This window comes from Mustela lutreola, chromosome 8 (assembly GCF_030435805.1).
Source record: "Mustela lutreola isolate mMusLut2 chromosome 8, mMusLut2.pri, whole genome shotgun sequence".
Taxonomy (NCBI): Eukaryota; Metazoa; Chordata; class Mammalia; order Carnivora; family Mustelidae; genus Mustela; species Mustela lutreola.
Window position 1 is genome coordinate 1,410,429 of NC_081297.1, and position 27,855 is coordinate 1,438,283.

The window sequence follows — 27,855 nt, forward strand, 5'->3', positions numbered from 1 at the left end:
TCCTATCCTTTTACTGATCTTTTGTACTGATCCTAGTAACATGGGATGTTCCCAAATAATGAGTGTTTTTTTTTTTAGTATTCTCTAGATTTGGAAATAGTCATCTTCTCAAATCTGCCTGGAATTACTGCTCATTTGCATATGCTTTTTATGTTCATAGTAAAGGCTAATTACTCCTTTGCTGGTTTGGATTCATCTTCTGGCTTTCCAGAGAGGTTATCTCTTCCTTCTCTCTTGGATAGTCAACCTCAGCCTTTCAAGTGAATCCTCTTCCTGGATCTCAAACATTTTTAAGTCTTTTGCATTTGAAACAAAAGTTCAAATGTGCCTTTTGGCAATGTGTGATGCACTGAATGTGTGTTCTTTCCTGAAATCCTATTAAGAAGAGGAAAGTGCCTAAACCTATGAGGACAAGAGGAAAGATGAACTAGAGCATAGACAAGATGCCATTAGGGTTTTATAAAGGAAGGAAGTGTGTGGGGTTGTTGGATTTAGCAGGCAGCATAGCTAAGTGCCTACAGAGGGAAAGATCAGAATGCCAGTTTGGACCCCACCGTAGTGGACTTAGAAGTAGCAGGTTTGCTCTGGCAGCAGGGTGGATGGTGGGTGTTCAAGACCAGGGTGATTCGCCCTGGTCTGTGTAGCACTATGCCCAGCACCTTCCCCAGCACCTTCCCCCGGTCCCTACCCTTTTCTGTCCTGCAGAACTCATGCAGTCTGTTGTCTGCGGAGGGTAGACTGGAGCGGTTGTGACCGAGGCCCGCTGGAGATGGCGATGCCGCACGAGAACAGGGGTGTTAGGAGCGCTAGACTCCCGTCTGGCCGTGTCGGAGCACTGCCTTCTGGGCTTGCATACCCACTGGGAACAGCAGGGTATGGTCTGGGAACACTGGTTTGCAGGCCCCGGATGGTCTCTTTGCCTGGGGAGGATCTTGCTGGAGCCCCAGTGGTACACAGGGGTCTTGGGGGAGCGAAGGTGTGGGCTGCATTTGGGAGCAGTTGAATGTGTGGGTCAGAGCATGGAGAGGGGAAACCTGGTCTCAGTCCTGCTTGCATCGTCCTGAAAATGTAGACACTGAGTATTGACTCACTCGGAAATGGTGGTGGAACTGTTGAGAAGATGAAAGGGAGGGTGGGGGTGGGGAGTGTCCATGAGGGAGGTGGCTGGGGTGGCATGGCCGTGGGATTTCCAGATTCCGAGGTAAGTACGGAAAACTAGACCAAAGGTGGTTGACGGTGACCATCCTAGGGTAGCAGAGTTGGGGAGGGGTGTTGGGACTCTTGGATTAGAACAGATCTTATCCACGGATTTCAGTAAACGGGGGGTAAATTTTGAATGAACCACAGCCCACGTGGTGCCCATGTCTTTCCTGCACCTGCATCTGATCGGTCCTTTCCTCCATTCTCAGCCGCCTTCTCTGCCGTTTCTGCTCCTCCCCTTCCCGCTGACTCCTGAAGCCACTCCAGTCTGGCTCGTGCTGTGGGTCGCCAGGGACCCAGGTCCTGCTCAATCTGGTGCACACTTCTGCCTCCCTTCTGGGGCTTCTCAGCAGCACTTTGCACTCCTTGGCGTCCTGTCCACAGGACTTGTGGATCTGCCCCTTGGTTATGTCTCCTTCCCAGACCAAATGTCTCATCCTTCCGTGCTGGCGGGGGTCTCTGTCGCCGCGCTGTCGCTTGGGCAGTCTGACCTGCAGTGATGGTGTGGGTCAGCTCCTGCTCTCCGCCCTCAGCACCCAGGGGCACCCACTTGAGAACCAGTGTCTCGGAGATCTCCGTGGACTTGGGCCCCCAGTCAGAGCCCGCGGCTCTCCCTTCCTCCATCAGCCTCAGCTGAAAGGCCCCCCAGCCGCTGCGCGCTGTGATTCGCCCATTGTCCTCATTTCTGATTGTCCCATCCCAGTAATCTCTCCCCGCTGATGTGTTCGTTCCCCCGCAGCCAGCGGTAGCCTTTGCAGACACTGTTGTCCTGAGTTCCTGCTGGCTTCCCTCTCCTTTTGCTTTTTCTGCCCTGGCCCTCCCCTGCCCGCCCTGCCTTCCGCCGCCCCTCCGGCTCTCCGGGCCCGTCTGGAACCTTCTGTGCAATCACACGAGCTCTTCCTGGTCGGAGAAGCCAGGGCTCCGGGTCACGTGGGGGCTCTTTCCAGACCAGTAGCCACAGGAGACACAGTTCTCACGCGTCTGGTGGGGGTGGTTCAGGTCGCAGCCGCGGCACGTGGGGTCTCGTCGGGGGGCAGCTCGGTCCCGGCCGCGGCGCGTGGGGTGGTGGCTGTGAGGATGCGACACGTAGGAACGACAGGACTAGTTCGGGTTTTGTTGTGAGCAAAGCCCGGAGGAAGCTCAGAGGGCTCCGGGATGCTATGGCTCCCGCGTGGAGTCGGCCACGCAGACACACATGTCGTCCCCGCGCGGGAGTGTGTTTGGCGGAGGACAGCCGCGCTGCAGCCGGGGTGGGCGTGGCGGGGCCCTTGAGGACGAGCCCAGCGGCAGGTGCGGCCCGCGGCTCTCCACCCGCCCCTGCAGCCCCGGGCCCTGGGACCAGGTGCCCTGCGGCCGCTCCCGCCGGCGGGCGGGCCCGACCGTGCGCATCGGGTCTCCAGCGCGCAGGGGGCCCGTGGGTGCGGGGAGTGTGCCGGGAGCGACGGCCTCGGCGCTCGGCGTCTGCCGTCACGCTGCGGGAAGGCCACCCGGTCCTCACAGCTGTGTCCCCCGCACAGGCGGACGTCGTGCGGGTCCCGCGTTCGCAGTCCGCGGCAGCTGCCCGGGGCTTTGCGCGCTCAGTAGCCAAGTTGAGAAAATGCGCGAGTCCAGACGCGGCAAGACGTGCCCTTTACAAGGATCTCCGCGTCCGTGTAAATGCGTGTCGGTGGAGAAGTCTTCGTATTACTCCCCCTCAAAGCGGACTGTGAAGTAGCTAAAATCCCATGAGGCATCCCGTCAGGAAGAACGCTTCACTTGGTGCCGCTTACATGTTTTCTGCGAGGACCGTCGTGTTCCTTTTCAAATCTGCGGCGAACCCCGTGCTGGCTCTGGTGGTTCCTCTCGGCTGGCGTCGGATGTCGCGTCTGCCAGAGCTGGAGTCTCCGGGTTGCTGGCGCTGAAGACTAGAGATCATCCTACTTTAAAGTAGGATTTAAAAACTCAAATACAACTATCTGTACCTTTAGCTTCATAGGGAAAAAGAGTCTACTGGCTGTAAGTGGTCACTGCAGGGACTACTGCAAAATCACTTAAAAGCACAAAAATCCTTAAAAGATTCTTTTTTAATCTTACTGTAGTTGTGATTTGCATTTCCCTAATAAATCCATTACATTTTCAAGGGATAGTCTTTTAATTGGTCCATTTACTGATCCGATGGTCCTGCGCCATGAATTAAGTGCAACGTTGACCTTTTAAAGGCTTCCTGGTCCTTTAGGCATGGATTCCAGTCTTAAGAACATGGAGCCAGAAGACTGTGTGAGCCCGAAGCACCTGGGTTTGGTGGTTTCCGACTGGGCTGTTGACTGGGCAGATGAGAGTCTCTAGAGGACCTGCCATCGTCCCGACTCCCCTCGTTGACGTGCATTTTGGTTTCAGTGACTGAACTAGGGAAGCACCACATACCGTTTGTTTGTTTGTTTGTTTTTTAAGATTTTATTTAAAGAGAGCAGAAGGAGGGGGAGCAGCAGACAAGGTAGATGGAGAAGCAGGCTCCCCGCCGAGCAGAGAGCCGGATGCAGGACTCGGTCCCCGGATCCTGGGATCACGACCTGAGGCAAAGGCAGACACTTAACTGACTGAGCCACCCTAGTGCCCAGCACCACATAAATCTAGGGCAGATGCACTATTATGATAATTCAGAAATTTCTGGGAAATGGAGTTTGCTTTTCCCTTGAGCGCGTAGACAGTGCATGGAGGAGGACAAGCAGTGGGTTTGTCTTCGCCATCCCACAGCTGCCCTTAGAAGATCTCCGTGGAGCTTGCTTTCCCTGACTGTCGCCGGGTCCCTGGAGTTTGTCCTGTGGCAGTCCTTCTGCTTGTGAAAGCGCAGTATGGCTTGGCTTCAAGGTAGTCAGGCACACGCTCACACGTTTGTGTATAGTTCCGTCTTTTTCTTTTTTAATTGTAAAATCGTTTGGCAAGTATACCATCTAGATGGAAGTGGTTTGGTGTGTTTTAAGTTTTAAGGCAATCTGAAAGGAATACAGAATTATCAGTAGCTCTTCAGTGCTTATAAGTCCCAGTTTCTTTCCTGTAGTTATATGCAAAGTGATATGTGTGCATAGAACCATTTGTGATTTACTTAAATAACGTGTTATTTTTCAGTGCAGGAATGTTTTCAGTGGATAAATACAGAAAAGGATATTGTTTACATTGTGTTAACCTTCTCCCTCTTAAAAAATTTTGGAGGGAAAACATAAAGGAATGTGAGCTTGGCAATTTTAGCATAGTGCATGGGTCAGTGAATTGTCACTGAGTAAATATACCCATATAATCACAATCCAGGTGGAGAAACAGACTCTATGTTTAAAAAAAAAAAAAAGTGGTTTTGTTTTTGTTTTTGTTTTTGTTTTTAATCTGAAAGCACATGAGCTAGTGGGGGGCAGAGGCATAGGGAGAAGCAGGGAGCCCGATGTGGGACTTGATCCCAGGACCCTGAGATCATGACCTGAGCTGAAGGTGACGCCTAACCGACTGAGCCACCCGGGCACCCTGAGAAACAGACCCCTAACAGCATTCCAGAATGTACCCTCATCCCAGAGAGAATTCCTCCTTGTCCTCACTTCTCTGGTCTTAGAACTTCTCTGATCAGCCGTGTTTGAACTTTTTGTGTTTAGTTATCATGTATTATTTTCTGAGTGGCTTTCTGTTACATTTAGGTAGTTCATTCAGTGTCACTGTTACATAGTTGTTACTCTGTTTCCTGGTATGACTAAACCATGGTACTTGTATCCAGTCTGACCATAGTGGACGAAGTGGATGTCGGCTGACTTCCAGTTCCAGGCTATTACAAATACCACGGTGGTGAAATTCTTTTTTAAATTTTATTTAAGATTTGTTTATTTTACAGTGGGAGAGTATGTGTGTTGGGGGGTAAGGGCAGAAGGCAGAAGGAGAGAGAGTCTTAAGCAGAACTCTGTGCTGAGCGCAGAGCCCCAAAGCAGGGCTGGATCTCGTGACCCTGAGATCACAACCTGAGCTGAAACCAAGAGTCAGATGCTTAACCTGACTGAGCCACCTGAGCACCCCCAGATCCTTGAAATTCTTGAACGTATCTTGTGGTGACCACGTGCATGATTTCTGTTGGGTGTGTATACCCAGCAGTAGAACATTCACCTTTAACATAAATTACAAACCGCCGTTGAAAGCAGTGTACAGTTTAGGCTTAAGTTAGCAGAGCGTATCAGTGCCTCTGGCTTGTTCCTTGCTTGGACTTGGTCTTGTCTTTTCATTTCTACGGCCCTAATGATACTGCTTTAACAGGAAGTTTTAAATTGTAATGCAGTCCTATTTAGCAGGTTACTGTTGGTGGGTTTCCATATAAGAAGCTTTCTCCATTTCAAGGTCATGAAAAAGTATGCCGCACTTCCCTTAGAAGCTTATGTGTTTATATAATCTCTTGGGAATTAGTGTTGCTGTGTGTTGTACTGGTTGTCTGATTGTCTTCTCCCCGGCTGGGTGTCTGGTTGACTCGGCACTGTTTCTGGAGAGCCTCCCTCAAACCCAGGGCTCTGCAGGGCCTTCTTCGTCATGGGCGTTTAGTGCCCATGGATGCATCAGTGTCTTCTTGGGTTCTCTGTTCCTTTCCATGAATTTATGACCCTTTGTCACCAAATCCTTATTTGACACAGTCTTAATTGCTGTAGCTGTACAATAAATTTTGATATATGGTATCAGATCTTCCAATTATATTTTATTCATTATGTCCTTGTTACTTACTTGTTTATATTATGGGACATTTACATTTCCATATAAATATTCTTTTTTTTTAAGATTTTATTTATTTATTTGACAGAGAGAGATCACAAGTAGGCAGAGAGACAGGCAGAGAGAGACGGGGAAGCAGGCTCCCTGCTGAGCAGAGAGCCTGATGCAGGACTCGATCCCAGGACCCTGGGATCATGACCGGAGCCGAAGGCAGAGGCTTTAGCCCACTGAGCCACCCAGGTGCCCCTCCATATAAATATTTTTGACTATTTATATTTCCATATAAATTTCAGAACCCTTTTGTTACTTTACACACAAAACTCTACTAGAATATTTATTGGGTTTGCACTGAATTTTAAATCAATTTGGGAAAGAACATTTTTTATAATATTAATCTTCTAATCTGTAAATATGTGGTATTTTCCCATTATTTAAGTCATTTTTACTTGAATGTTTTGTGGCTTTCTGGATAGAAATCTTGTATATCTTTTGTTAGATTTATTCCTAGATCTGACTTCTTTGGATGGTATTGTAAATGATGTATTTTTAAAAGTTTTATTTATTTATTTGGGGGAGATAGGAGCAGAGGAAATCTTTTTTTTTTTTTTAACTTTATTTTTTCAGTGTTCCAAGATTCACTGTTTATGCATCACGCCCAGGACTCCTTGCCATCCGTGCCCTCCTCAGTACCCACCACCAGGCTCCCCCAACCTCCCACCCCGCTCCTCTCCCCTCCAAAACCCTCAGTTTGTCTCTCAGAGTCCACAGTCTCTCGTGGTTCGTCTTCCTCTCCTTCTCCCCATGTCATGGAGAGGGAGAGAGTCTTAAGCCGACTCTCTACTGAGTATGGAGCCTGGTATCAGACTTGAAGTCAGGACTTTGAAATCACAACCTGAGCCAAAGCCAAGAGTCTGACTCTTAACCGACTCTGCCATCCAAGCAGCTCTGCAAATTGTATCTTAACTTTTTTCATTTATTCATTGTTACTAGGGTTGACCAATGAAAGACAAAACTGCAACCTGCAAATTAAAATATGTGCATTTATCTGGAATCACAAGGATCGCCAACTGAGAGATGGAGTTGACCAGTCGGTGTGGTGCTCCAGAGAGATAAAGTTGGTTAGAGTTCTTAAAGAGGAAAGCGGGAATTTATAGAAGTTGTTTTAAATGAAATGAGGTTGGTGCTGGTGTGGCTGCAGTTTAACTAATCTAAACCTGATTGGTTGCTAGGGCTACTGCTAGTCAGGAAGTGCATTTATGCCCAATCTTTTTTTTTTTTTTTTTTTTTAGGATTTCTTTATTTTTAGAGGGAGAGCGCGTGTGCATGCAGGGAGAGGAGCAGAGGGAGAGAGACGGACTCTGAGCAGACTCCCCGCTGAATATGGAGCCTGTCACTGGCCTTGATCTCAGGACCCCAAGATCATGACCTGAGCCAAGATGGAGAGTCGGTGCTCAGCTGACTGAGCCACCAGGCTGTCCTCACTGATGTCCGTTCTAACATGCAACACATGCCTTGGCAATGTGTTCTGAGATTTAGAGACAGGAGAAGGGCATGAACCCCACCTCCTCTCCGATCTCCTGATATCATCAAAGACATTTATTAATTTAATAATTAACCTGTAGATTTTTGGGGGGTTTCTCTATAGATAGAAGCAGCTCACCTCCGAATGACAGTTGTAATCACTCTTTTCCAGTCTCTATATATCTTATTTCTTGTCGTGTTGCTCTGACGAGGTCTCCAGTATGATGTTGAATGCTAGTGGTGAGTCTGGGTATCTTAACTCTTTCTCATTTGTGGGAAAAGTTTTAATCATCAGTCTAAGCTTTTTTAATTGATAAAGACTTGTTCAGGTTGTCTGTTTCTTCTTGTGTCTGTTTTGGTAGTCATGTGTAGTTTAACCACGAGATTAGCAGGCTTATTGTTTCAGATAATCAGCTTTTCCTTAGAGTGAGTCTCTCTCGTATGTTTGTTGTGTGGTTCATTAATTCTGTTCTGCGTATGTGTGTGTGGTGTGTGTGTGTGATTTTCTTCCACTTTTTTGGTTTTTTATTTTAGATTTTCTCAAGATGGGTGCTTTTTAGATTATTGCTTTTTAGTGCCCCTCCCTCCCATTATACATGCAGTTAGGCTATAAATTTCAGGTACATCATAAAACTTTTGATGATTAGTATTCATTCCTTACATTATATTTTCATATTTTTGTTGTATTTCTTGATTTTTATTGTGACTTTTTCAGTTATTTAAAAGTATGTTTTTTATACACCACATATTCTTCATCCATTCATCTGTTGATGGACATCTAGGTTCTTTCCATAGTTTGGCTATCGTGGACATTGCTGCTATAAACATTCGGGTGCATGTGCCCCTTTGGATCACTACGTTTGTATCTTTAGGGTAAATACCCAGTAGTGCCATTGCTGGGTCATAGGGAAGGAAGAAAATGAAACAAGATAGGATCGGGAGGGAGACAACCCATAAGAGACTCTTAAATCTCACAAAACAAACTGAGGGTTGCTGAGGGCTGGGGTACGGAGAGGGTGATGGACACTGGGGAGGGTGAGTGCTGGGAAGTGTGTAAGCCTGACGATTCACAGACCTGTACCCCGGGACTGATGATACATTGTATCTTAATAAAAATAATTAGAAATGGAAAAAATATGTTTTTTAGCTTCCAAAAACATAGGAACTTTTGTGTTCTCTTTTGTTGCTGGTTTTCTTCCGTTCTTCTGTGGGCGGAGAGCAAACTCGTAATCTGTCCTTCGGAATTGAGGATTGCTGTCCCTGGATGTGATCCGTTTTGTGAACGTTCCGTGGGTGTGAGCGGAGTGTGCGGCGTTGGGCACTTGGTGACTGCAGAGGTTTATACAGATTAGGTCGGGTTTGTTAAGTGTTTTTGTACAGTTTCTCTGTCAGTTGTGAGAGACATGTTAGAATGTTGTGATTGGATTTGTCAGTTTTTCGTAGTCGATTGTTTTGCTTTATATGTTTTGACATTATGTTAAGTACATGAACCTTAGAATATTTTCTAAATAAGTTCAATTTTTTTTATTAAAGTAAAATGACCCTCTTTTTTCTTAGTTATTACACTCTCCTGAGCTTGCCTTTTTTTTTTTTTTTTTAAAGATTTTGTTTATTAGAGAGAAAGAGAGGGGGGCACAAGCAGGAGGAGAGGCAGGCGGAGGGAGAAGCAGCTTCCTGTGGAGCAGGGAGCCCAGTGCAGGACTCAGTCCCGGGACCTGAGATCATGACCTGAGCCGAAGGCAGACGCTTAACCACTGAGCCACCTGGACTCCCCAGCTTTCTTTTTAATAATATTTCTACAAGGTACTTTTTTCCTTTTATTCTTTTCTTTACAAACTTTTTGTGTCCTTATATTTAAGATTTGTCTTTTGAGAGCAGCATATAGCTGAGTTTTTGTTCTAAATCCAGGCTCAAAATTCTCTTATTGAAGCTCCTCTGTTTAGATTAGTGTAATCACCGGCGTGTTTGGGTTTTAATCTGTCATCACGATCCCTCGTATCCGTCTTGCTCTCCTTTTTCCTTCTTGTTTGTCGTTATTGGGAGTGGAGTTACTGAAGCATTTTATATTCTTGTCTCCCCATCTAATAGCTTGGTATTTATGTATTCTTTTACTACCCTTTAAACACTCTAGGGACAGGAACTTCTGTCCTTGATGTATCAAGGTTTAATAGAAGTTATTTTTCCCACATAATGCAAGGAACTTAAATGTTTCAATTCCGTGTGTACTTCAGATCTAGAAGACGTTGTTGTGTAGAACACTCAGCATTTACTTAGGTTTCCCGTACCTGCCCCTTCTCAGTGCTGTGCGTCTGTCCTCACAATCTGAGTTTGTGTCTGGGGTTCTTCTCCATCTGCCCGAGGAGCCTCTCCACGGTCTGTGTTACGGTGCTGCTGTGATGAAGTCTTGCTTTATATAAACTTATTTAACTCTCATTTTTGCAAGCATAGAGTTTTTGATGGGCAGCTATTTTGAGAACTTTGTAGACATTATTTCCTTATCTTTTGGCCTCCGTTGTTTTAACAAGTCCACGTGAAGTCACATTACTGCTCCTTTGAAGGTACTGTGGCTTGCCCTCGGTGACTTTAACCTTCCCTTTTATCTTTGGCTTCCGGCGGTTTTACTGTGAAATCCCTGGTCGTTGTCTGGTCCCTTGGTTTTGTTTTCTGGGAATAGCTCTTCATTCTGAGGCTGAATTTCTTTGTCAGCCGTGGAGGATGACCAGCCGCTCTCTCTTTGAAAGTCCGTTCCTCTCCCATCTTCCTCTGCTCTGCTCTTCGGGTCGCAGTGAGACGCGTTCGCCCTTACCGCGTCCGTGTGCGCCGTGCGCGCCCGTGCCCGGGCCTGTCCGAGCTCTCTCCGGTTGCTTCCTTCTGAGAATAGTCCTCCTGCCCTCGAAGTCTCTCTTCAAACATGTGTGAGGTCTGAGGCTGACCCATTCACGGAGCGCTCTGGCTGCAGGGCTTCTGCGGTTCTGTGCTTACCATCTAGGTTCCTTTCGTTTCATGTTCTTTGCTGACGTTACGAATCTTTTAATTTCTTAGGCATCTGGGCCATTGTTCTCGCAAAGCCTGTGTCTGATAACGCACCTTCTCGACTTCTTGCAGTGTCTGTCTTTGTTCTCTTTTACTCTTCTTGCCGTTTGTCATACCGTCTTCCTCTTTCTGGGTTTGGTTACTTTTGAGTGTGTTCTAGATACTGTAGAGAAAAATCCCAGGAGTGAGGTGAAATTTAGGGTGATGTCATCTGAAGAGGGTTTCTGTTTGCTTCCGGCAGACAGCCAGGGGCCCCAGTGGTCCTGGATGACATTAATCTCGTCGGCAGTTGGGACGGTTTGAGGTCTGAGAAAGAGGTAGTTAATTTTGTAGCTCGTGTGCTCCTTTCATTTTTTGCTATTATTTTATATGTGAAGATTGAATTCTTTGTAGTTTTCTTACTCTTAGGATGCAGCCTTTTGGTGTTCAGATTTGCAGTTTGAGGGATTACAATACCCTCCTCCCGCAGTAGGCATTCAGTCCGATTGTGATCGTCTCGGCCTGGATCTTTTGAAAGCTTTGCTCGTGTTCTTAGCTGCTCCTACAGATTTGCCAGGTTGCCTGTATAGGAGAAATGTGACTTACCTCTTTGCTTTTTGTTTTCCTTGATCTTAAGTTTTGCAAATTTTCAGTGTTTGTTCTTTGGTGCCTTTCAGATTTTTTCTTTTCAGTTCAGGTTTTCAGGTTCTCACAGGCAGGTACTTTGCTATTAAAAGAATGTAGTGTTCTGTTTAGTAATTTTTATTCCAGATTTCTAACAGTTAATGAACATGTATACCCGAGTGGTCATACACAACTCAATTTTATTTAAAGTGTAGTAGTTACGTGTCCATTTTTTGTAAAGGAGAGTTAGAATTACTAAGAGATCTTCATGTATCTCAATTTTTCATAGCTTTCCTTTTCCTAACTTTCAAATATTGTTAACAAAAACATGGCTGTAGCTCATCATTTTTATAATTTTAGGGTAAATACTATCTTTGGTTCACTGCAGACACATTCAGAGACTGGTCAAAGTCAAGATAAGTCTTTTGAAGGTAATTCAGATTCCTAAAAAAAACTTCACTGTATCATTTTTTTCATTTTTCTTCACAGCTTATTTCTGATATGTCTATTTTATTATGATTAATTTTTTTTAAAAAATGAAATGGTGTTAAAACTAGTGTCTTGGTCTGTTTGGGCTTCTGCAACAAAAATACCACAGACTGGGTCATTTCTGAAGAACAGACATTTATTTCTTACAGTTCTGGGTGCCAGCGGGGTTGCGTGAGGGGCTTCCAACCAGGTGGTCCGCTGATGTCACCTGTCTTACACGGTGGAAGGGGCTAGGGGATATCTCCGGGGCCACTTTTGTAATCTAATCCCACTCATGAAGGCTCCACCTAATGACCTAATCAGATTTTGACAAAATACTTTTAAGATAAAAAACTGCCAGAAAATTAGGACTTGTAGGACCTTCCTCAACATGATAGAAGGCATTTATGAAAACCCAAGCTAATACTGTAGACAGTGTGAAAGACTGAAACCCTCCCCCTAAGATCAGGAGCAGGACAGATGCCCACTTTGATTACTGCTACTTAACATAGTGCGGGAAGTTCTGCCCAGAGGAGTCCGACAACTAAACGAAATATAAGGCATTGAAATTGGAAAAGGAACATTGAAACTATGTTTGAAGATGACATGATCAGGTATTTAGAAATTCAAAAGGATCCACAAGAAAATCATCAGAACTAATAAACAAATTTGGCAAAGATATAGGGTAATCAGTTGTGTTTCCATAACACCAGTGGCGAACAGTCAGCAAAGCCAGCTGAGGAAACAGTTCCAGTCACATTAGCATGTGGAGGAACAACATACTTGGGAGCAAACTTGACTATGCAGGTTAAAGACTTAGACACTATAAGTTTATAAAACTTGCAGAAGGAAGTTAAGACCAGAATAAATGGAAAGACATCTCGGACTCATGGATGGTAGGACGATACTACCCAAAGCAGTATAGGGTTCAGGACTCTCCCCCTGAAAATTCCAGTGGTCTCGCCACCCGTGTCCCCCTGCCTGCGCCAGAAATGAAAAACTGATCTTGAAATTCATGCGGAATTGGAGAGTGCCCGGGTAGCCAAAGTAGTTTTGTAAAAGAAAACAAAGTGGAAGACACACAGTCCCCTCAGAATTTGCTTCAGAACTGCAGAGATCAGAGCAGTGTGGAACTGATGTAAGGACTGACACGGGATTTAGAATCTGGAAGCAAGTGCAGACCTCTTTGGCTCATTGACTTTTTAATTCCAGCATAATGAGCGCGCACCGTTAACGAAGGGCCAGGTGCGCGGCCTGGTGTCGTCCCTCCATCCGTCCCGCCGGGCTCACGCGCAGGGTGCGCGGTGTCCTCCGTGTCCCGCGCCCACCTCCACTCTGGGAACCGTCCGTCTGTTCTCTAGACTTGAGAGTCTGTTCCTGGGTTTCTCTTTTTTCCTTCACTCTTTTGTTTTTTCAGTTCCACATAGGAGTGAAGTCGTGCTTTGTCCTTCTCTGACTGACTTATTTTGCTTAATATATTCAAGTTCCGTCCATGTGACTGCAAATGTCGGTATCTCATTCTTCTTCAGGGCTGAATAATATTCTGTGTGTGTGTGTGTGTGTGTGTGTGTGTGTGTGTGTGTCACACCCAGCTCTTTGTCCATTTATCAGTTGGGGGCAGTTGGGCTGCTTCCGTAATTGGACTGTTGTAAACCGCGCTGCTGTAAACCCCGGGGTACTTGGATCCCTTTGAAGTAGTGTTTTTTGTCTTTTTAGGTAAATAGTAGTGCAGTTGCTAGATTTCAGATTGGTTCTGTTTGCAACTTTCTGAGGAACCTCTATACTGTTCTCCACAGTTTGGTCAGTTGATTTTTGACCATGATGCCGAGCCCGTTCAGTTGGGAAAGCAAAGTCTCTTCAGAAGATGGTCCTGGGATGACTGGTTCGCACACATGACAGATCGAGTTTGGACTCCTTCCTTACACCATAGACAAAATTCCAGAGTGGGTCAGTGACCTAAATAGAATTAAAACCACAAGGCTCCTAGGAAAAAAAATAAGGATTAATTCTATGACCTTCGATTTGCTTTGAAGTCTTAGGTATGACACCATAGTAGGAACGATGAAAGAAAAACTGTATCTGTAATACTTTATCAAAACGAAAAACTTTTCTTAGAGATTATTTATTTATTTGAGAGCACAAGCAGGGGAAGTGGCAGGTAGGGGAGAAGCAGGCTCCCCGCTGAGCTATGAGCCCAGGGCAGGACTCGATCCCAGGACCTTGGGATCCTGACGCCGGCCAAAGGCAGACACTGAATGGACGGAACGAAAAGCCAAAACGAAAAGCTTGTGTGCGTCACAATCACAGGACATTATCAAAGTGGAAAGAACTTATAAAATGGGAGAAAAGGTTTGTAAAACATGTAAATTAAAGTGTTATTTAGAATATGGAAAGAACTCCCAGCTCGCCAAGAAGGTAAATACCAGGAAAAGTGAGCCAGGGCTGCAGTAGACGTTCCCCAAGGAAGATAAATGGTGAACACACACGAGAAGACGCTCATTGTCGTCAGGCAAGTGCAGATCCAAACCACAATGAAATGCGACGTCACCCTGCTAAGAGGGCTGTAAAATGAAGCAGTAGACAGCAGGTGTTGGCCGGGATACGGAGAAATTAGAACTTGCACACGTTCCTGGTGTGCTGGGAAGGGGTATAGCCGGTGTCGAAGACCGTGGGGTGATTTCTGGAAAGGGTCAATGTGGAGTTACTGTGCGGTCCAGCAACCCCCCTTCTGGGTGTTCACCCGAAGACCTGAAAGCAAGACCTGGGCAGATGCTGTGTTTTTTGCGATTACTCACGGCCTCTAAAGAGTAGAAGCACCCAAGTGTTCATCAGCGTATACGTGCGCCACTGAACTGTACACGTAGAGATGGTTCAAACGGCAGGTTTTATGTTCCTGCGCCCTACTAATAATAAAAACCAGCAAACTAGGAATAGAGAGGAGTTTCCTCAGCATGATACAGTCTACTTGTGTATCAGTAATTAATGAATTATTGATATATTACTGATACCTATGTATCAGTAATTAATAAATTACTGATATGAATCAGTAATTAATAAAACTTCAAGAACAGAAAGCACCAGGCCCAGATGGGTTCACTGGTGAATTTGCCCAGACATTTATGGAAAAATTTATACTTATTCTCCACAGTCTTTTAGAAGGTAGAAGCAGAAGGCTTACTCTTCTGTGAAGCCAGCAATACCCTAATACCAAACCAGACAAAGACATTACAAGAAAAGAGATGGCCAGTATCTCTCATGTACATAAATGTAAAAATCGCCTCCAAAATATTAGCAAATCGAATCTGACATTGTATAAAAAGTATTATGCCCCATAACTAAGTGGGGTTTGTCTCAGGTATGCATGGTTGCTTCCATATTGGAAATCAGTCGGTGTAATCCATCATACCAACAGGATAAAGATCTGTCATGTCATTAAAAGATGGAGACAAAAATTTTGGCTCCCTGCTCAGCGGGGAGTCTGCTGCTTCCCTGCTCCTCCCTTCTGCTTATGCTCACTGTCAAATAAATAAATAAAAATCTTAAAAAATTACAAGCAGAATTTGGAAAAATTTCAACTTGACCTAAGTTATAAAGAAATGATATTATACAATGAGATTAAATTTTAAATTCCATGTAATATTTGATGAAGTTACAAAATATACAAAATATACAAAACCTATTTGTTGGTATAATAATGAAACAAAACGTGAGCCCACCCCCCACCAGCAGAGACACCAGAACATGCTTGGTGCCGTGTGTCCTCCTGGGGGGTCCCCCGGGCACTTTCTTCTCTGCCTCCCACTGTTTTAATCTCCTTCCCGTCATGTTTATCACTTCCTACAATACACAGGTTTCCCATATATGTATTTTCCTCCAAGTATTGCAGTGTTTAATTTTGCTTAATTTTTAATTCCCTGATTTGATTTCTTTTATTTTTTCCTCCAGTTTGTAGTGTTTGCAGGATATGAAAGAAGATACGTAGGTGGAGGGCTTGGGTTAAGTCTGGGTTTGGAGGGGTGGACAGTGTCGGTGTCACCTGCGGGCTGGCCAGGATTCCGTGGACCCGCTCACCCCCCGTCAGGATGGCTACTGTCAAATCCCGGAAAATCACAAATACTGATGAAAGCGTGGAGAAATTAGAACCTTGTGCACCAGTGGCAGGAAGGTAAAATAGGGCACCTGCTGTGGGAAGAGACGGCAAGTCTTTAAGAAGTGAGCCCTGTCGGGGCGCCCGGGGGGCTCAGTGGGTTAAGCCGCTGCCTTCGGCTCAGGTCATGATCTCAGGGTCCTGGGATCGAGTCCCGCGTCGGGCCCTCTGCTCAGCGGGGAGCCTGCTTCCTCCTTTCTCTCTGTCTGCCTCTCTGACTACTTGTGATCTCTGTCTGTCAAATAAATAAAATCTTAAAAAAAAAAAAAAGTGAGCCCTGTAACTGCGGGATCGTATGGTAACTGCCTCTGCGTGCTTCTGAAAGCGAGCATTCGAAGGCAGGTTTGCGTACACGTGGTGATAACAACATGCGGAAGCAACCCTGGTGTCCGTTGCAGATGGACGTTGGGCAGATACAGTCCATGCAGTGGGGGACCCTGAGGGCACGCTAGGGGAGACGTGTAGGGCACAGAAGGACAAGTACTGTGCGATTCCCCCTGTGACAGGGACTTTGATTTGTCACAAAGGCGGAGCGGAGCGGCGGGCGCTGGGATGGGGACCCAGCGGTCACTGGGTGCGGAGATTCCATGTCACACGACCACGTGAGCTACGGGGAGGGACCGTGGGGACAGCCGCACAGCGGAGCGGATGTATTTCACGCCACTGAACTGTACACTTGATGGTGACGGCCGTCTATTATACTTCGCCACAGTAAGAGAAATTGTGGAAAAATCAGTGGAAATTTTTTGGCTTTGTGTTTTCAGTTTTTAAACAATAACTCACTCGAGAATCACTTCCTGAAGGAGCTCCTCTTCCTAAAGGAGCCAAAAAAAGTTTGAGGACCGAGTTAAATCTCTCTCCAAGTCTTAGAGTTTTTGTTTTTGTTATTTTTAAAATGTCTTAATCTTTGCTGTAACACAAACGAAGGCTGCCTCTGGGGCCTCACTGTTCACACGACAGCTGGGATGTTGAATCCCATCACTTCGTGTCAGCTTACGCGTCCCTGACCGCGAGGCCACCTTGAAAGGAAGAATGTGGCCCGTCCCTTCCTAGATGAGGGGCTAGAGTCTGCTGAGGGATTTCTAACCGTTCGCGCCGGGTGCTGCCGCCTGAGAGGCCTGGAAGCCGGCGGCCGCTTGAACATCCGAGAGTCAGGTCATTGCGGGGTGGTTGGGAGCCGGTCGGAGGAGGAGCTGGGAGAGGCAGAGAACCGCTCGAGCACGGGCTGCAGGGGCGTCTAGAGCGCGGGCTGCAGGGGCGTCTCGGGCCGACTGGGGTGCAGCGAGGGGTCGGGGTGGCAGCAGCATCCGCGCTGGCACGAGAGCTGCGAAGGGCGTGGGCTGGCGCGTCCGCGAAGGCCTGGGCGCAGAGGCCGCCTGTGCCACGGATCTGACGGACTCATTTTCTAGGATTTTCTTTTTATGGATAAACACCAAATTGCTGTCTTTTGATGTCTAAGCGCATTACTCGTATTTACCAGGCAGCGGAAGGACTCATGTTGACCGGCCCAGCGCTGTCCTCCGGAGCCTGGGACAGTGTCTGGCCTGTCACAGGCATGTCGAGCTGTGTCAGTGAGTGAATGGTTTTAGATTTCGTGAGAAGGGACATCTCCGTGGTGGCTTTTTAAAGCGATCTTGTCCTAATGGTGAGGCTCGGTTTGTTGCTTTATAACCCGTCTCCGGCCTCGCCGTGCTCGCTTACTTGGGCTTGCATTCTCTGAAGGGCGCCCTTTGGGCCCCCGAGCATCTCGCTTAGATTTACGTGTCTGTGGGGACACGGTTCAGATTCGGGTAGATCTGAAAAGTCTTTGGCTTTAACCGTACATCTGTTTTCCTGAAGTTCGCATTACTTACTTCTTGAGTCTTGATTTTAACCATCTCTAGCCAGCTGGTGACGTCATTTCTAGAGTTTCTGTCCTTCGCGTTTCCTTGTTCTCTTGGTGGTTCTGTTATATAAATAGTCATATGTACTCTCTAGGTATTGTTTTAAAATGTTCGCTTTGCTTTCACATATTTTCTGTAGTTCTGAGTAAACTAATTGTACACGTCTGTACTTAGCACAGGCTGAGTGGCCCGTCTCCGAGACGTGGTCACTGCGCGACACTGACCGCCCGTTCCAGGCATCATAGCCCTGCTGAACGCGAGCATCTTGGCTTCAAACAGCCAAGTATCTTTTAAAGAAATTAAGGACATTCCTCTTAAATTTCCCCATATGCTTCCCATTCTGCGGTGTTCCGTAAGCAGGAAGTGGTGTCCCCGGGGTGTGGACTCCCCCGGGACGCATTTGGGCGGCTTCGCCCCCTTCCTGCCGTGCAGTTGGGGGTTCTCGTGCCTGTGAGACTCCGCTGCCAGCGCTAGGCTCTGTCCGGCGAGGACCGCGGGGCTTCCACGTGTAGCTCCTCCGAGCTGGAGCTCCGTGCCGGACCCGGAGCAGACGCGCGCTGTGTGTCAGAATGGAAGTGTGGTGGACATGGGGTTTCGGGGGCCAGGGGGGTCCTGCAGAACCTGGTGACTTGCACTACCGCCCTTCACTGTCAGACGTCACTCCGTGACCGGCCTGACCTTCTCCCCGAGGTCCGGCCGCCCGGACGGTGGCTCCGGAGCAGGTGCGCGACAGCGGGCGTCTCTGCGTTTGGAAGTCGCTTCTTTCCGACCACACGTTCGTCAGCTCCGTTGTAGTTGCTACGTTTAGTTCTGCGTCCAAGTCTGCACCGAACCCAGCTGATGGTCCTTAAGCTTCCTCAGACTTCGGGTGCTGGCTGTGTGTCTGCTCGCACGCTCCGAGCAAACACTGCACCTGGGACGGGCAGCGCGGGGGTGGGGGGCTTCGGCCCCGCGAGGGGCTCAGGGTGCCTCGCCAGGACAGCTCCTCGGAGAGGTGCCTTGTTCCACGGCTGCCGGCTGACCGGGCTCACGGGAAGAGCCTCTCGCTGAGCTCCGAGGCGGCTGCTGCTTCACTGGGTTTGTCAAAGGGAGAGTGAGCGTGGACTTGGCTGTGCAGGGAACCGGGAAGCGGAGACTTCTAGGGTCTGCCGGCCAGTCCGGGGACCCAGGAGGTGCAAGAATGAGTTTCCTTCACTCATTCTCCTGCTCTGAAACATAGGAAGGGGCAGGTCAGGGAGGTTTGGGGTTCCTCTCCCGCCCAAGGGCTGTCCACACGTGCCTGTGTGTGAGGGACCGGGTGCCTCAACGTGCAAAGACAGTCCCTCTGTGCCCGGTGGGGGGGGGGGTCCCCGTGCGCGGGAGCCTCTGCGGCAGCACGGCCCACCCGCCACCCAGGAGGCAGCCGCGGCCCTCGTAGACTTGACGCAGCTGGTGGCTCTTCTCCTCGTGTCGCTCAGAATATTGAAATCTGAACAAAATAGCGATACTGGTTCCACGTGCTGGAAAGAGCAGCTGCCCCAGCCCGAGCCCGGGAATGTTTCCAGTGATGTGGCCCCACGTCCTCCTCTGGGCCCCCAGCTCCCGGCCTTCCATGCCTCGGTCAGAAACAGAGTCTCGTTATTTGGAAAGAAAAAGAATGTTGTTTGCATTTGTCAGTATGTCTCCATAACCTTGAGATCCTCAATGTGGAGTCAGACTGGGAACCAGAGATGTGGGACGTGGAGCTGCATTCCTAGTGGCTGTCGGATTGCAGCCACACACAACTAGAGTCGGACGTGAGGTTCTGCGTTCGGTTTTGGCTTTGGAATGAAACGGAAATGGACACGATTTTTGATTCGTTGGTGTGGGGTGACCACTTGTCCTTCTTGGGAAGATGTTTTTAACTCTTTGGCCTTAAAGTGGCATAAAGTGAATGACAATTTTTACAAAGTAGGTGGTAACGTAGACGGTAGAAACCGAAGTTGGACGCACTGTCCTGCGTCAGCACCGACCCGCGCTCAGGAGGGCCGGGTCTTCTACGTGCACCGAAGGTGGTTCGTCTTGTAACCCTTGCTTTCTTTCCCCTTGTGTTCTCGTGTCCTGCAGTCACAGGAGTGAACAGGTCATGGCACGTCTAACAAAAAGGCGACAGGCGGATACAAAAGCCATCCAGCACCTCTGGGCAGCCATTGAGATTATACGGAACCAGAAGCAGATCGCCAACATTGACCGTATTACAAAGTAAGTACATTCAAGAAGAAATGTCCTCGTAAGGTTTCCTATAAGACTTTTTTGGGGGAAAGTGCCAAAATAATGTATTTTATTATGCTCATCAACACGTGACAAAATGGCACTTTTTGCCTTGTATGCTCTTGTCAGAAAAACAGAGACACAGATAGGCAGCTTGTGTTCAGATGTTTAATAAATACCAGTGTGTACGGTTTATCGTATCTTTTTAATAATTAAAGGTTTTTTATTAAAAAGGCTTTGCATTTGTTCCTCTGAGTATTCTTAAGGGAATAAAGCTAGATTCATCTCTTCATAAATGTTTGCATGATACTTTTTGGTAATTTAGGTGGAATGTCTTTCTGCTTTGTACAGCTTCCTTAGATGCTGCCTATAAAAATAGGAAACAGGTGATTTATGAGCCCCTTTAATGAAATGCTTATTTTGTCCTACTTAATAAGTAACACGTATTTTTGTCTCTTACCTGCATTCTGCTAAAGATCGTAAAGGCTGCTCACACGGGGCCGGACCGGAGGAGGGGGTTGCTGTGTGCAGCTCCAAGTCTGTATCGACCCTGTAGGCACTCGAGCTCCCCGTGTACACCTCCTGCCCTGCAGGCTGACAGAAGGGAGATACATAGCACTTAGGGACAGTAGGAGTAAAATAAGGAGCACATGATAAGTCACATTAACATGTTTTTATGAAAAGCAAGTAACGTGAGGATATGTTACAAATACAAGTCATAGTGAGGTCATACCGGCCTGAAAACATTTCTTCCAAACTTCAAGAACAAGAAGCTGTCAGTATTTTTCTGTGGCTGCAGTTTTCTTTAAAATAAGCCACGGTTTGTGTATATTAAACTTACTTGTGGAAGAATGTGGAGGTCAGATGCTGCTCGTTGGATTTCATGTTTAACTTAGGGTCACTGACCGAAACAGGGCAGTGTGTCTCCCGCTCCCAGCGCTGTGGAGCTCCCTGCCCAGGGCGCTCGCCGGTCCTCGCCGGGGCTGCGTGTGCACAGACGTCTGTCAGTGGGAGCCCACGCCCACGGGTATCCTGTCCCCTCTTCGTCAGCACAGGCTCAGCCACCGAGCCGGGCTTTTCTCCATGCCTGAGGGTCCGTAGATCTTAAGGTGGCAGGAAGAAATGTATTCACCCACCAGAAAATTAATGTCTTACCAGTGTTGTCTAGAGACGAAAAGGAATTAAGAAAACCAGAGGGTAAGTGTTGGCAGGAGTGACGGCCAGGATCTCTCCCTTCCCGAGTGCCGCTCCTGCCCGTTCTGGGCGCCCGCCACGGCGTCCATACGTGGTCCCAGCCTGCCTGTCCTCAGTTCCCCGCGTCACCATCGGCCCCAGGAGGGGCTGTGTGCAGAGCCAGCTGGTCTGGGCCACGCTGGTGTCCTTGTCACTGGGCCGGAGCAGGTTGGGAGGAGTGCTCCCCCCACGATGGGCAGCCAGGAGTCTGGTCTGTATTCTGAACAGGTGAATTCTTCCCAAGTCTTTGGTTAACTTAGACCGAGACGCTCTGCTCCGTTACAGCCGAGCCTGAGCATCATCGTCATCGCATCGTTACACACGTGTGACGCTCCTGTTGGCGCAGCTGCAGTAGGGGAGGCACGTGTGCTCTCCAGGACCCCTTCTCTACCGCGCCTGGTGAGAATGAAGGCTCCGCGGCTTCCAGCACACGTGCCCTCTACCCTGTTGGGAAGCCTGGCAGACCCTGAACACGGCAGTCACTTCTGTGTGATGTTCAAGCTCTGCTTGGTTTGTTTCTCTCAAAAGTGCCTTTGAGGCTCCTTCAGGCTAGAGCTTCTCACTCATCCTCGTGGTGGTTTGCTTTGCACTTTATTGATTGAAGACGCGCGGTCGTCGGCTCTGGCTCATGGCATCTGGCGGTGTATCTGTTCCTCTGCATTTCATGGGAGTGGATAGTTGCCCTCGGGACTTGGGTGGGGCGAGATGCGGTCCCAGGTGCCCTGTCCTCCGACCGAGAGGCTGTGATGCGGGTTCCTGGTGTGGGCAGCTTGGTAGCCTCGATGTGTACCAGCCGTGCCAGTACTTCATTAAGGATTGCCGGATTGTGGTCATCTCAGTTCATCTTTCTGTCGTAAACTGGAATGCTTCTCTGAGGACCCAGATTTGCCGTCACGTGCTCTTGGGCAGTTCTCTGGTGTGTGCACATCCGAAGGTACAGTAACAGACCCTTTCCCTTTGTGCCAGTTTTTAAAAGAGCATCGTCTAACGGTAACCAGTTAGTTTCTTTAATGTCATTTGGAATTCAGGCATTTCAGTACTTTGGATATACATCTGTCCGTTTCTGACAAAATCCTGACTTACACTCTTCACCGTTGGAGCCTCTCCATGTGGACTCCTGAAGTGGGGTTCTGCTTTCTCACTCACGGGATTTTTCAGGCTCACCTCTGTTGCAGCCCACCCCAGACCTAGAACCTTTGATTTCTCCAAGGGGCTCTGGTTTCCGTCACACAGAAATTGAGTCTCAGAAGCTTGTCTGGCCCGCGCGTGCGCACGGCTTCGTCCTTCCTGGCGTTCTCATGGGCGGAGAGCAGATACGACGTCCGAGAAGAAAACACCTATGAACGCGCACTTTTATTTTTGTTGGAATTTGTAGCTACTGGATTTTCTCTAACTCTTCTACCAAAAATCTTTATTTCTTTCCTTACACAGTGAGGAGGTCATGAATCGTAGTTACTCAGTTGTTGTGTCCAACATCACTGACCGAGCGGCTGGAGAGAAATGACACCAACGCTGTGACCCGTCCTGTGTTTCCTGGAAGTGGTGTAGGTGTCGTCCCGGTTCTCACACGGCCGGAGCGAGTCTAACCGGCCGAGGGGGGCGGGGGCCGTGGCCTGGCGCGGTCTTCTCGCGGCGAGCGGCGGTTCCCGCTGCGGTCGGTGTGTGTCCCGTGGTCACAAGGAGCCCTTCTCTTGGGGCCCGGAGTGCATTCTCTGTCGATGTCTAGTTTACATTCCTTCCCCCAGTTTTACTGAGATACAGATGACGTACGATGTGGTGCTTATGCCGGGTATGGCATCGTGATTCTGTGCTTGTCCCCACTGCGAACCGACCGCTCGTTCTGTCCGGGCAGCTCTGTCCCCACACATTTTGTTTCCTGTGGTGAGAGCTTCGGGGCCTCATCTGTCAGCACCCGTCAGACACGCGTCCGTCGTTAGGAACAGGAGTCGGCGTGGGGAATCCGACGTGCCCGGGACGAATTTCTCTTCTAACTGAAAGTTTGTACCTTCCCCGTTTCTCCCGCCGCTGGTCGCCACCAACCTGTCCTGCGAGTCTGGGGCTCGGTCTTTGTAGCTGACACGTGAGAGAGGGTTCAAGGTAGGGTGCTGCCGTCTGACCGCCTCTGCTCAGCGCAGTGCCCTCGGGGGCGGTCACGCTGGCCCAGACGTGCGATTTCCTTTCTCACGGCTGGGTCGTCGCCGCGTGTGTGCACCACGTCGTCCTCCCGCACGCCTCTGCCGACGGGCACGTGGGCTGTTCCACGCTGTGGCCGCGGTGGAGAGGGCTGCCTGCGCGGGGAGGGGCGTCGATGGCTTTCTCAAATAGCGATTTCACTTCTTCCGGGTAAACACCCAGAAGCGGGATTGCGGATCATGTGGTCGTTCTGCTGTAGTATTTCGAGTAGCCTCCACGCCGGCGTCCCAAGAGGCTGCACCGTCTGGGAGATCCGTGGTCAAGACTCGGTGGGACCTGATCTTCGGGTTCCCGCCGGTTCCTCACGGTGGTTGCAGCCTGGTGACTGCGTCAGTTTGGACAAAAGTCCTTAGCTCGACTGTTGTCTTTCTTCAGCGTGTTTGTGTTCTGTGAGCCGTCTGCGGGCCTCTTGTGGTCGCCACGCGCCCCAGGAAAGAGGCCTGTGCATTTTTCACCAGTTTCTGTTAAGTCTCTCCCTGGTTTTAGAGCAGAGTTTTGCTCAGTTCAGGAAGTATAGCTAGCAGAAACTTCTTTGGTGGGTTCTGTTATTTGGGGTGGAAAGTGCTTTCACCGGAGGAGTCAGTCTGAAGTCCAAATATATGTATGGCATTAAGTTTGGTTTTCAGTGACTGGTCAGGCTGTCCCTCTCATTTAAAGGTGCGTGTTTATAAACTGGCAGTTGATGATTATGTAAAATTCCATAGTCCTCGTCTGAGAGCTAAACAGACACAAATAAATTTTGGTATCTTAGTAAAAACATTTTACATTTTTAGACATTGAAGTATGGTTTGTGATGCTTAATCATCATAAAATTGAAACCAACAAGTCATTTTATCTTAAAAAATACAGGCGTCATTTGAGATTAAGGTAAGCACAGGCAAGATTTTATATAAAACAAATATTTATAACATTTTTATGTTTAAGATCATGATGTTAGCTCCTGTTTTACAGTTTTTAAGTCAAGGAACAAAGATTAAGAATCATAGGCAGGGACACCCGGGTGGCTCAGTTGGTGAAGCCTCTGCCTTCAGCTCAGGCCGTGCATGACCCCGGCGTCCTGGGCTCGAGCCCCACAGGGACCCTGCTCGGCGGGGAGCCTGCTTCCCTCTCTCCCTCCGCCCCTCCCCTTGCTTGTGCGCTCTCTCTCAAATGAGTAAAATCTTTAAAAAATATATTTATGACAGCAAAATCAGTAACAAATGAAATTTAAACTTTCAACCCCTAAGAGTTCCTGTATTATTCATTATGTCATTTACAGTCACCTGTATTTTAATATTCCATAAAATAAGTCCTATATGTCACTTCTGTTCCGTCTTAAACCCACACATAGTCACTAGGAGAACTATAAGGCAGCATTAGCGCTTCTGTGAAGCAGGTGTGGATTTTATGTTCACGTCTGCCAGTGTCACGGGCTAGTTTGTGCCGTTGCAAGAGGTCTGACAGTTCTGTGCCAGCTGGACAGGGCGAGTGACCCTTTCTGTTTTCTTGCTGTCTCGGATCCCTGTGACCCTGTGTTTCTGGAGTGATGTGCTTGGCTCGTGTGATTAGGCTGACGTGGGGCCGGAGGACTCTTCCATTCCAGTCAGAGTTTCAGATCAGGGCATCCATTAATGACCTGTATCGCTTACTCTAGGGTCACACCCCGGGTATAACTGTGTCCTCCGACCTCTTGTGATATGTTTGCAGTGACCGCGTCCTCCTGGAGTGCTGCCCGTCACTACGGACAGGGGTACGCTCGCACTGGGAGCCGTCCGTGTGCAGCCGACGTCCCAGGTTCCAGGAGGCGCGCTCCATCTCTGTGCTGACTTGTCGAGAATCTACTCCGTGAAACACCTAGAACTGTGAAGTTACCATTTTGCTTTGTCTCTGGGTCATTTTCTTTCCTTTTTTGGCAGACAACACAAAAATAAAGAGTGCTTCCCAAATTTGTGTGTGCTGCTTACAAGGGGCCATGCCGACCTGTGTGTCATTTGGTCTTAGCGCGTGCGCTGTCCGAGCCCTCTGTGGATTCCACTCCCTTACCGGCTTTGCCGGAGAAGAGGGATGGCCGCTGCCTGCTGCGTCTTTGGAAACAAGTTATTTTAAAAAACCAGCAGTTAAGATTATGCTATGGATACAATCCCAAGAATTCTTCACAAAGTTACCAACTGTGGATCCATTTCAGTCTGTGATGATTTATTCTTTCCTACGATTCTTCCGAGGCGGCAGATTGGCAGACGCACTTCCCCCTGTTCACACTAACTTCACTGTACGTAACGGCAGCCTTGCCGGAGTAGCGGGTTCTGAACAACCGTAACAGCTGATTTCACGTTTGACGTTGCTCCGCAGCTCTGCGAAGGAGACGTACGGACAAGGCACAGAGAAGCGTAACCATGGGTTAGAGCGAGTGTGATGGAGCAATAGGAGAGGTGTCGCAGACGGCCTGGGGTTCCGCCCCCGTGTTGGTCTGTGCCGATGGATACACTCCCGGCCGCGGTCAAGGGGTTGCTGGACGTCAGGAAGCCGGGGAAGGCCTGCGCTAGTTGGGCCGGGGAGGGCGGGTGGGATTCTGGTCAGCGCAGAGGGCCTGAAGGGGTCTTCAGGAAGAAAACAGGGAGCCCCACGGGGAGGGCCTCCGAGGCTAACCCTGAGGTTTTTATCCTGGACCCAGAGGGCGATATTGAGTGCGTGTGGACTGTGGAAGTAGTGAGGTAAAGACCGTGCTTTTCGCTCCCCCGGAGATGGAACAGGCCTCCTTGGGGTCTGGGGGGCTGCTCCTCCCTCGTCTGGCCGGAGTCCGAGCCCCCCTCGTTCCCTGTCCGCACCAGCAGCGCGGTCCTGTCTGGGCTTCCGGCCGCCTACACGTGCGGTCTCTGTTGTTCCCCATCTCTGGTATCAGGTGTTTTTCCAGAACACCATCTTGTCAAATCTGCCTGACGGAGAGCTTTCTCTGTTGCTCACAAAGCCTGAATTCCCGCCCGAGGTATTACTCGCTGAGCCTGCCACTTCCCACCCAGTGTGCTGTGTCCTGGGGCCCCCGAGGCGTGGCTGTCCTCACTCTGCCTGGGATGCTGACCCCCCGGACTCATCTGCCAGACAGACCCCTCTTGAAGGCACGTCCCGAGGAGGTCGTTCTAACCCCTTCAAGGGAATGTAAGCCTTACCCTTCTTTGGTATTTTCTAGATTATAGGTCTCGTTCTTTTTTTTTTTTTTTTCTAAGATTTTATTTATATGTCAGAGAGAGGCTGAGAGAATGAACGTGAGCAGGGGAGTGACGGGGAAGAAGCGGGGTCTTTGCTGAGCGGGGCCGGTGCAGGACTGGCCTCAGGACCCCGAGATCCTGACCTGGGCCCAAGGTAGACGCTGGGCTGACTGAGTGACCCAGGCGTCCCTCCCTGTATTCTTTAAGACTCTGTTATTCCCATTGTGCACCAGCCCTGCACGGGGCGTCTGTGAGCGCTTCCTCGCAGGGACCCCGAGTGGCCTCCGTTCACGCCCGGCAGCTCCCCGCTCCGACGTCCGTCTGACGACGCTGGTCTCTTTGGTCTGAGCATGCTCTTGTTTTGATTATTTTGTATTTTTCCTTCATTAGTAGGTAAAAATCTACCTTTTTTTTTTTTTTTTTTTAGGAAGATATTTATTTATTTATTTATCTGACAGAGCGCAAAAGTCGGCAGAGAGGCAGGCAGGGGGTGGAGGGAAGCAGGCTCCCGGCCGAGCAGAGAGCCCGATGCGGGGCTCAATCCCATGACCTTGAGATCATGACCTGAGCCGAAGGCAGAGGCTTAACCCACTGAGTCTCCCAGGTGCCCCAAAAATATACCCTTTTAAGATTCGACCCCTGCGTTCTGTCCTGTGAGGTACGTACCTGCGCACAGTGATGTGTACGAAATGCACCTGCATGACTTGTTAGAGGCTCTCGTCCCTGAAACCATTTCTGCTTCCTTTGCGGATTGTGAGCACCTTGTGGTGAGGCGCGTCTTCCTCTGGACCGCGTGAGGCGCCGCTGGGACAAGGAGGCAGGGGCTGGCTTCCCAATGGTGACACATACTCAGTGGATCCGTTGGCAGTCTCAGTCAGATTCAGAACTGACGGCTGCGGCTAATCTGGACAAGCCCTGTGCTGTGTCTCGGTGAATTCTCCCAACTCCAGGAGGTCTGTGGTCATTCTCCTCATGTGGCTGAGGACGGTGGCCGTCCGGCGGGGGGAACCTTGCCTGAAGGTGCAGAGGTGGTCAGTGGCAGACGCAAACACCAGTGTTGATCTCTCTGATGCTGTGGTCCAGGCTCTGATCGTTCGCTCTTAACTTCTGGTGTTTGACAGACGTGTTTCCTTGCACGTGTTGGAGACTTTCATTCACTGTCTTGTACCTGTGCTTCCACATCACGTGCCACCGCCCCGACGTGCAGACTAGCCTCCCTTCGCGCGCAGGTTACTCGTTCCTGGCTAAGTTTAGGAACAGCCTGTATCTTCAGAGTCTATTCCAAGTGTTCAAATACATTTCCTTGATGAAGGACCTATAAAGGTGTTCTTTAGCTGTTGAAGTTTTTGCTCAGTGAAATACTTTAAAAACTCTGTGTGCCCGTCTGTAAACACCTAGTGGTCGATCATCTGTGGTGAAACACGCCGTGTAACCGTTGTGAAGTCTAGTTCAGCGG

The 27,855-nt window shown here is 48.9% G+C and overlaps 1 protein-coding gene across 9 annotated transcripts in view; it reads left to right on the top strand.

Annotated features, from left to right (window-relative positions):
* ZMYND11 (zinc finger MYND-type containing 11) overlaps window positions 1–27,855 on the top strand; it is a 108,772-nt gene that overhangs the window by 22,619 nt on the left and 58,298 nt on the right. For 7 of the 9 annotated variants that reach the window (XM_059183664.1, XM_059183665.1, XM_059183663.1 and 4 more), the window contains exon 2: window positions 19,648–19,782. The exons of the other annotated variants lie outside the window; for them this stretch is intronic. In XM_059183664.1, the coding sequence (XP_059039647.1) occupies window positions 19,667–19,782 (116 nt within the window). In that variant the 5' untranslated portion in view covers window positions 19,648–19,666. The remainder of the gene's footprint in view (window positions 1–19,647; window positions 19,783–27,855) is intronic. 9 annotated transcript variants of the gene reach the window in all.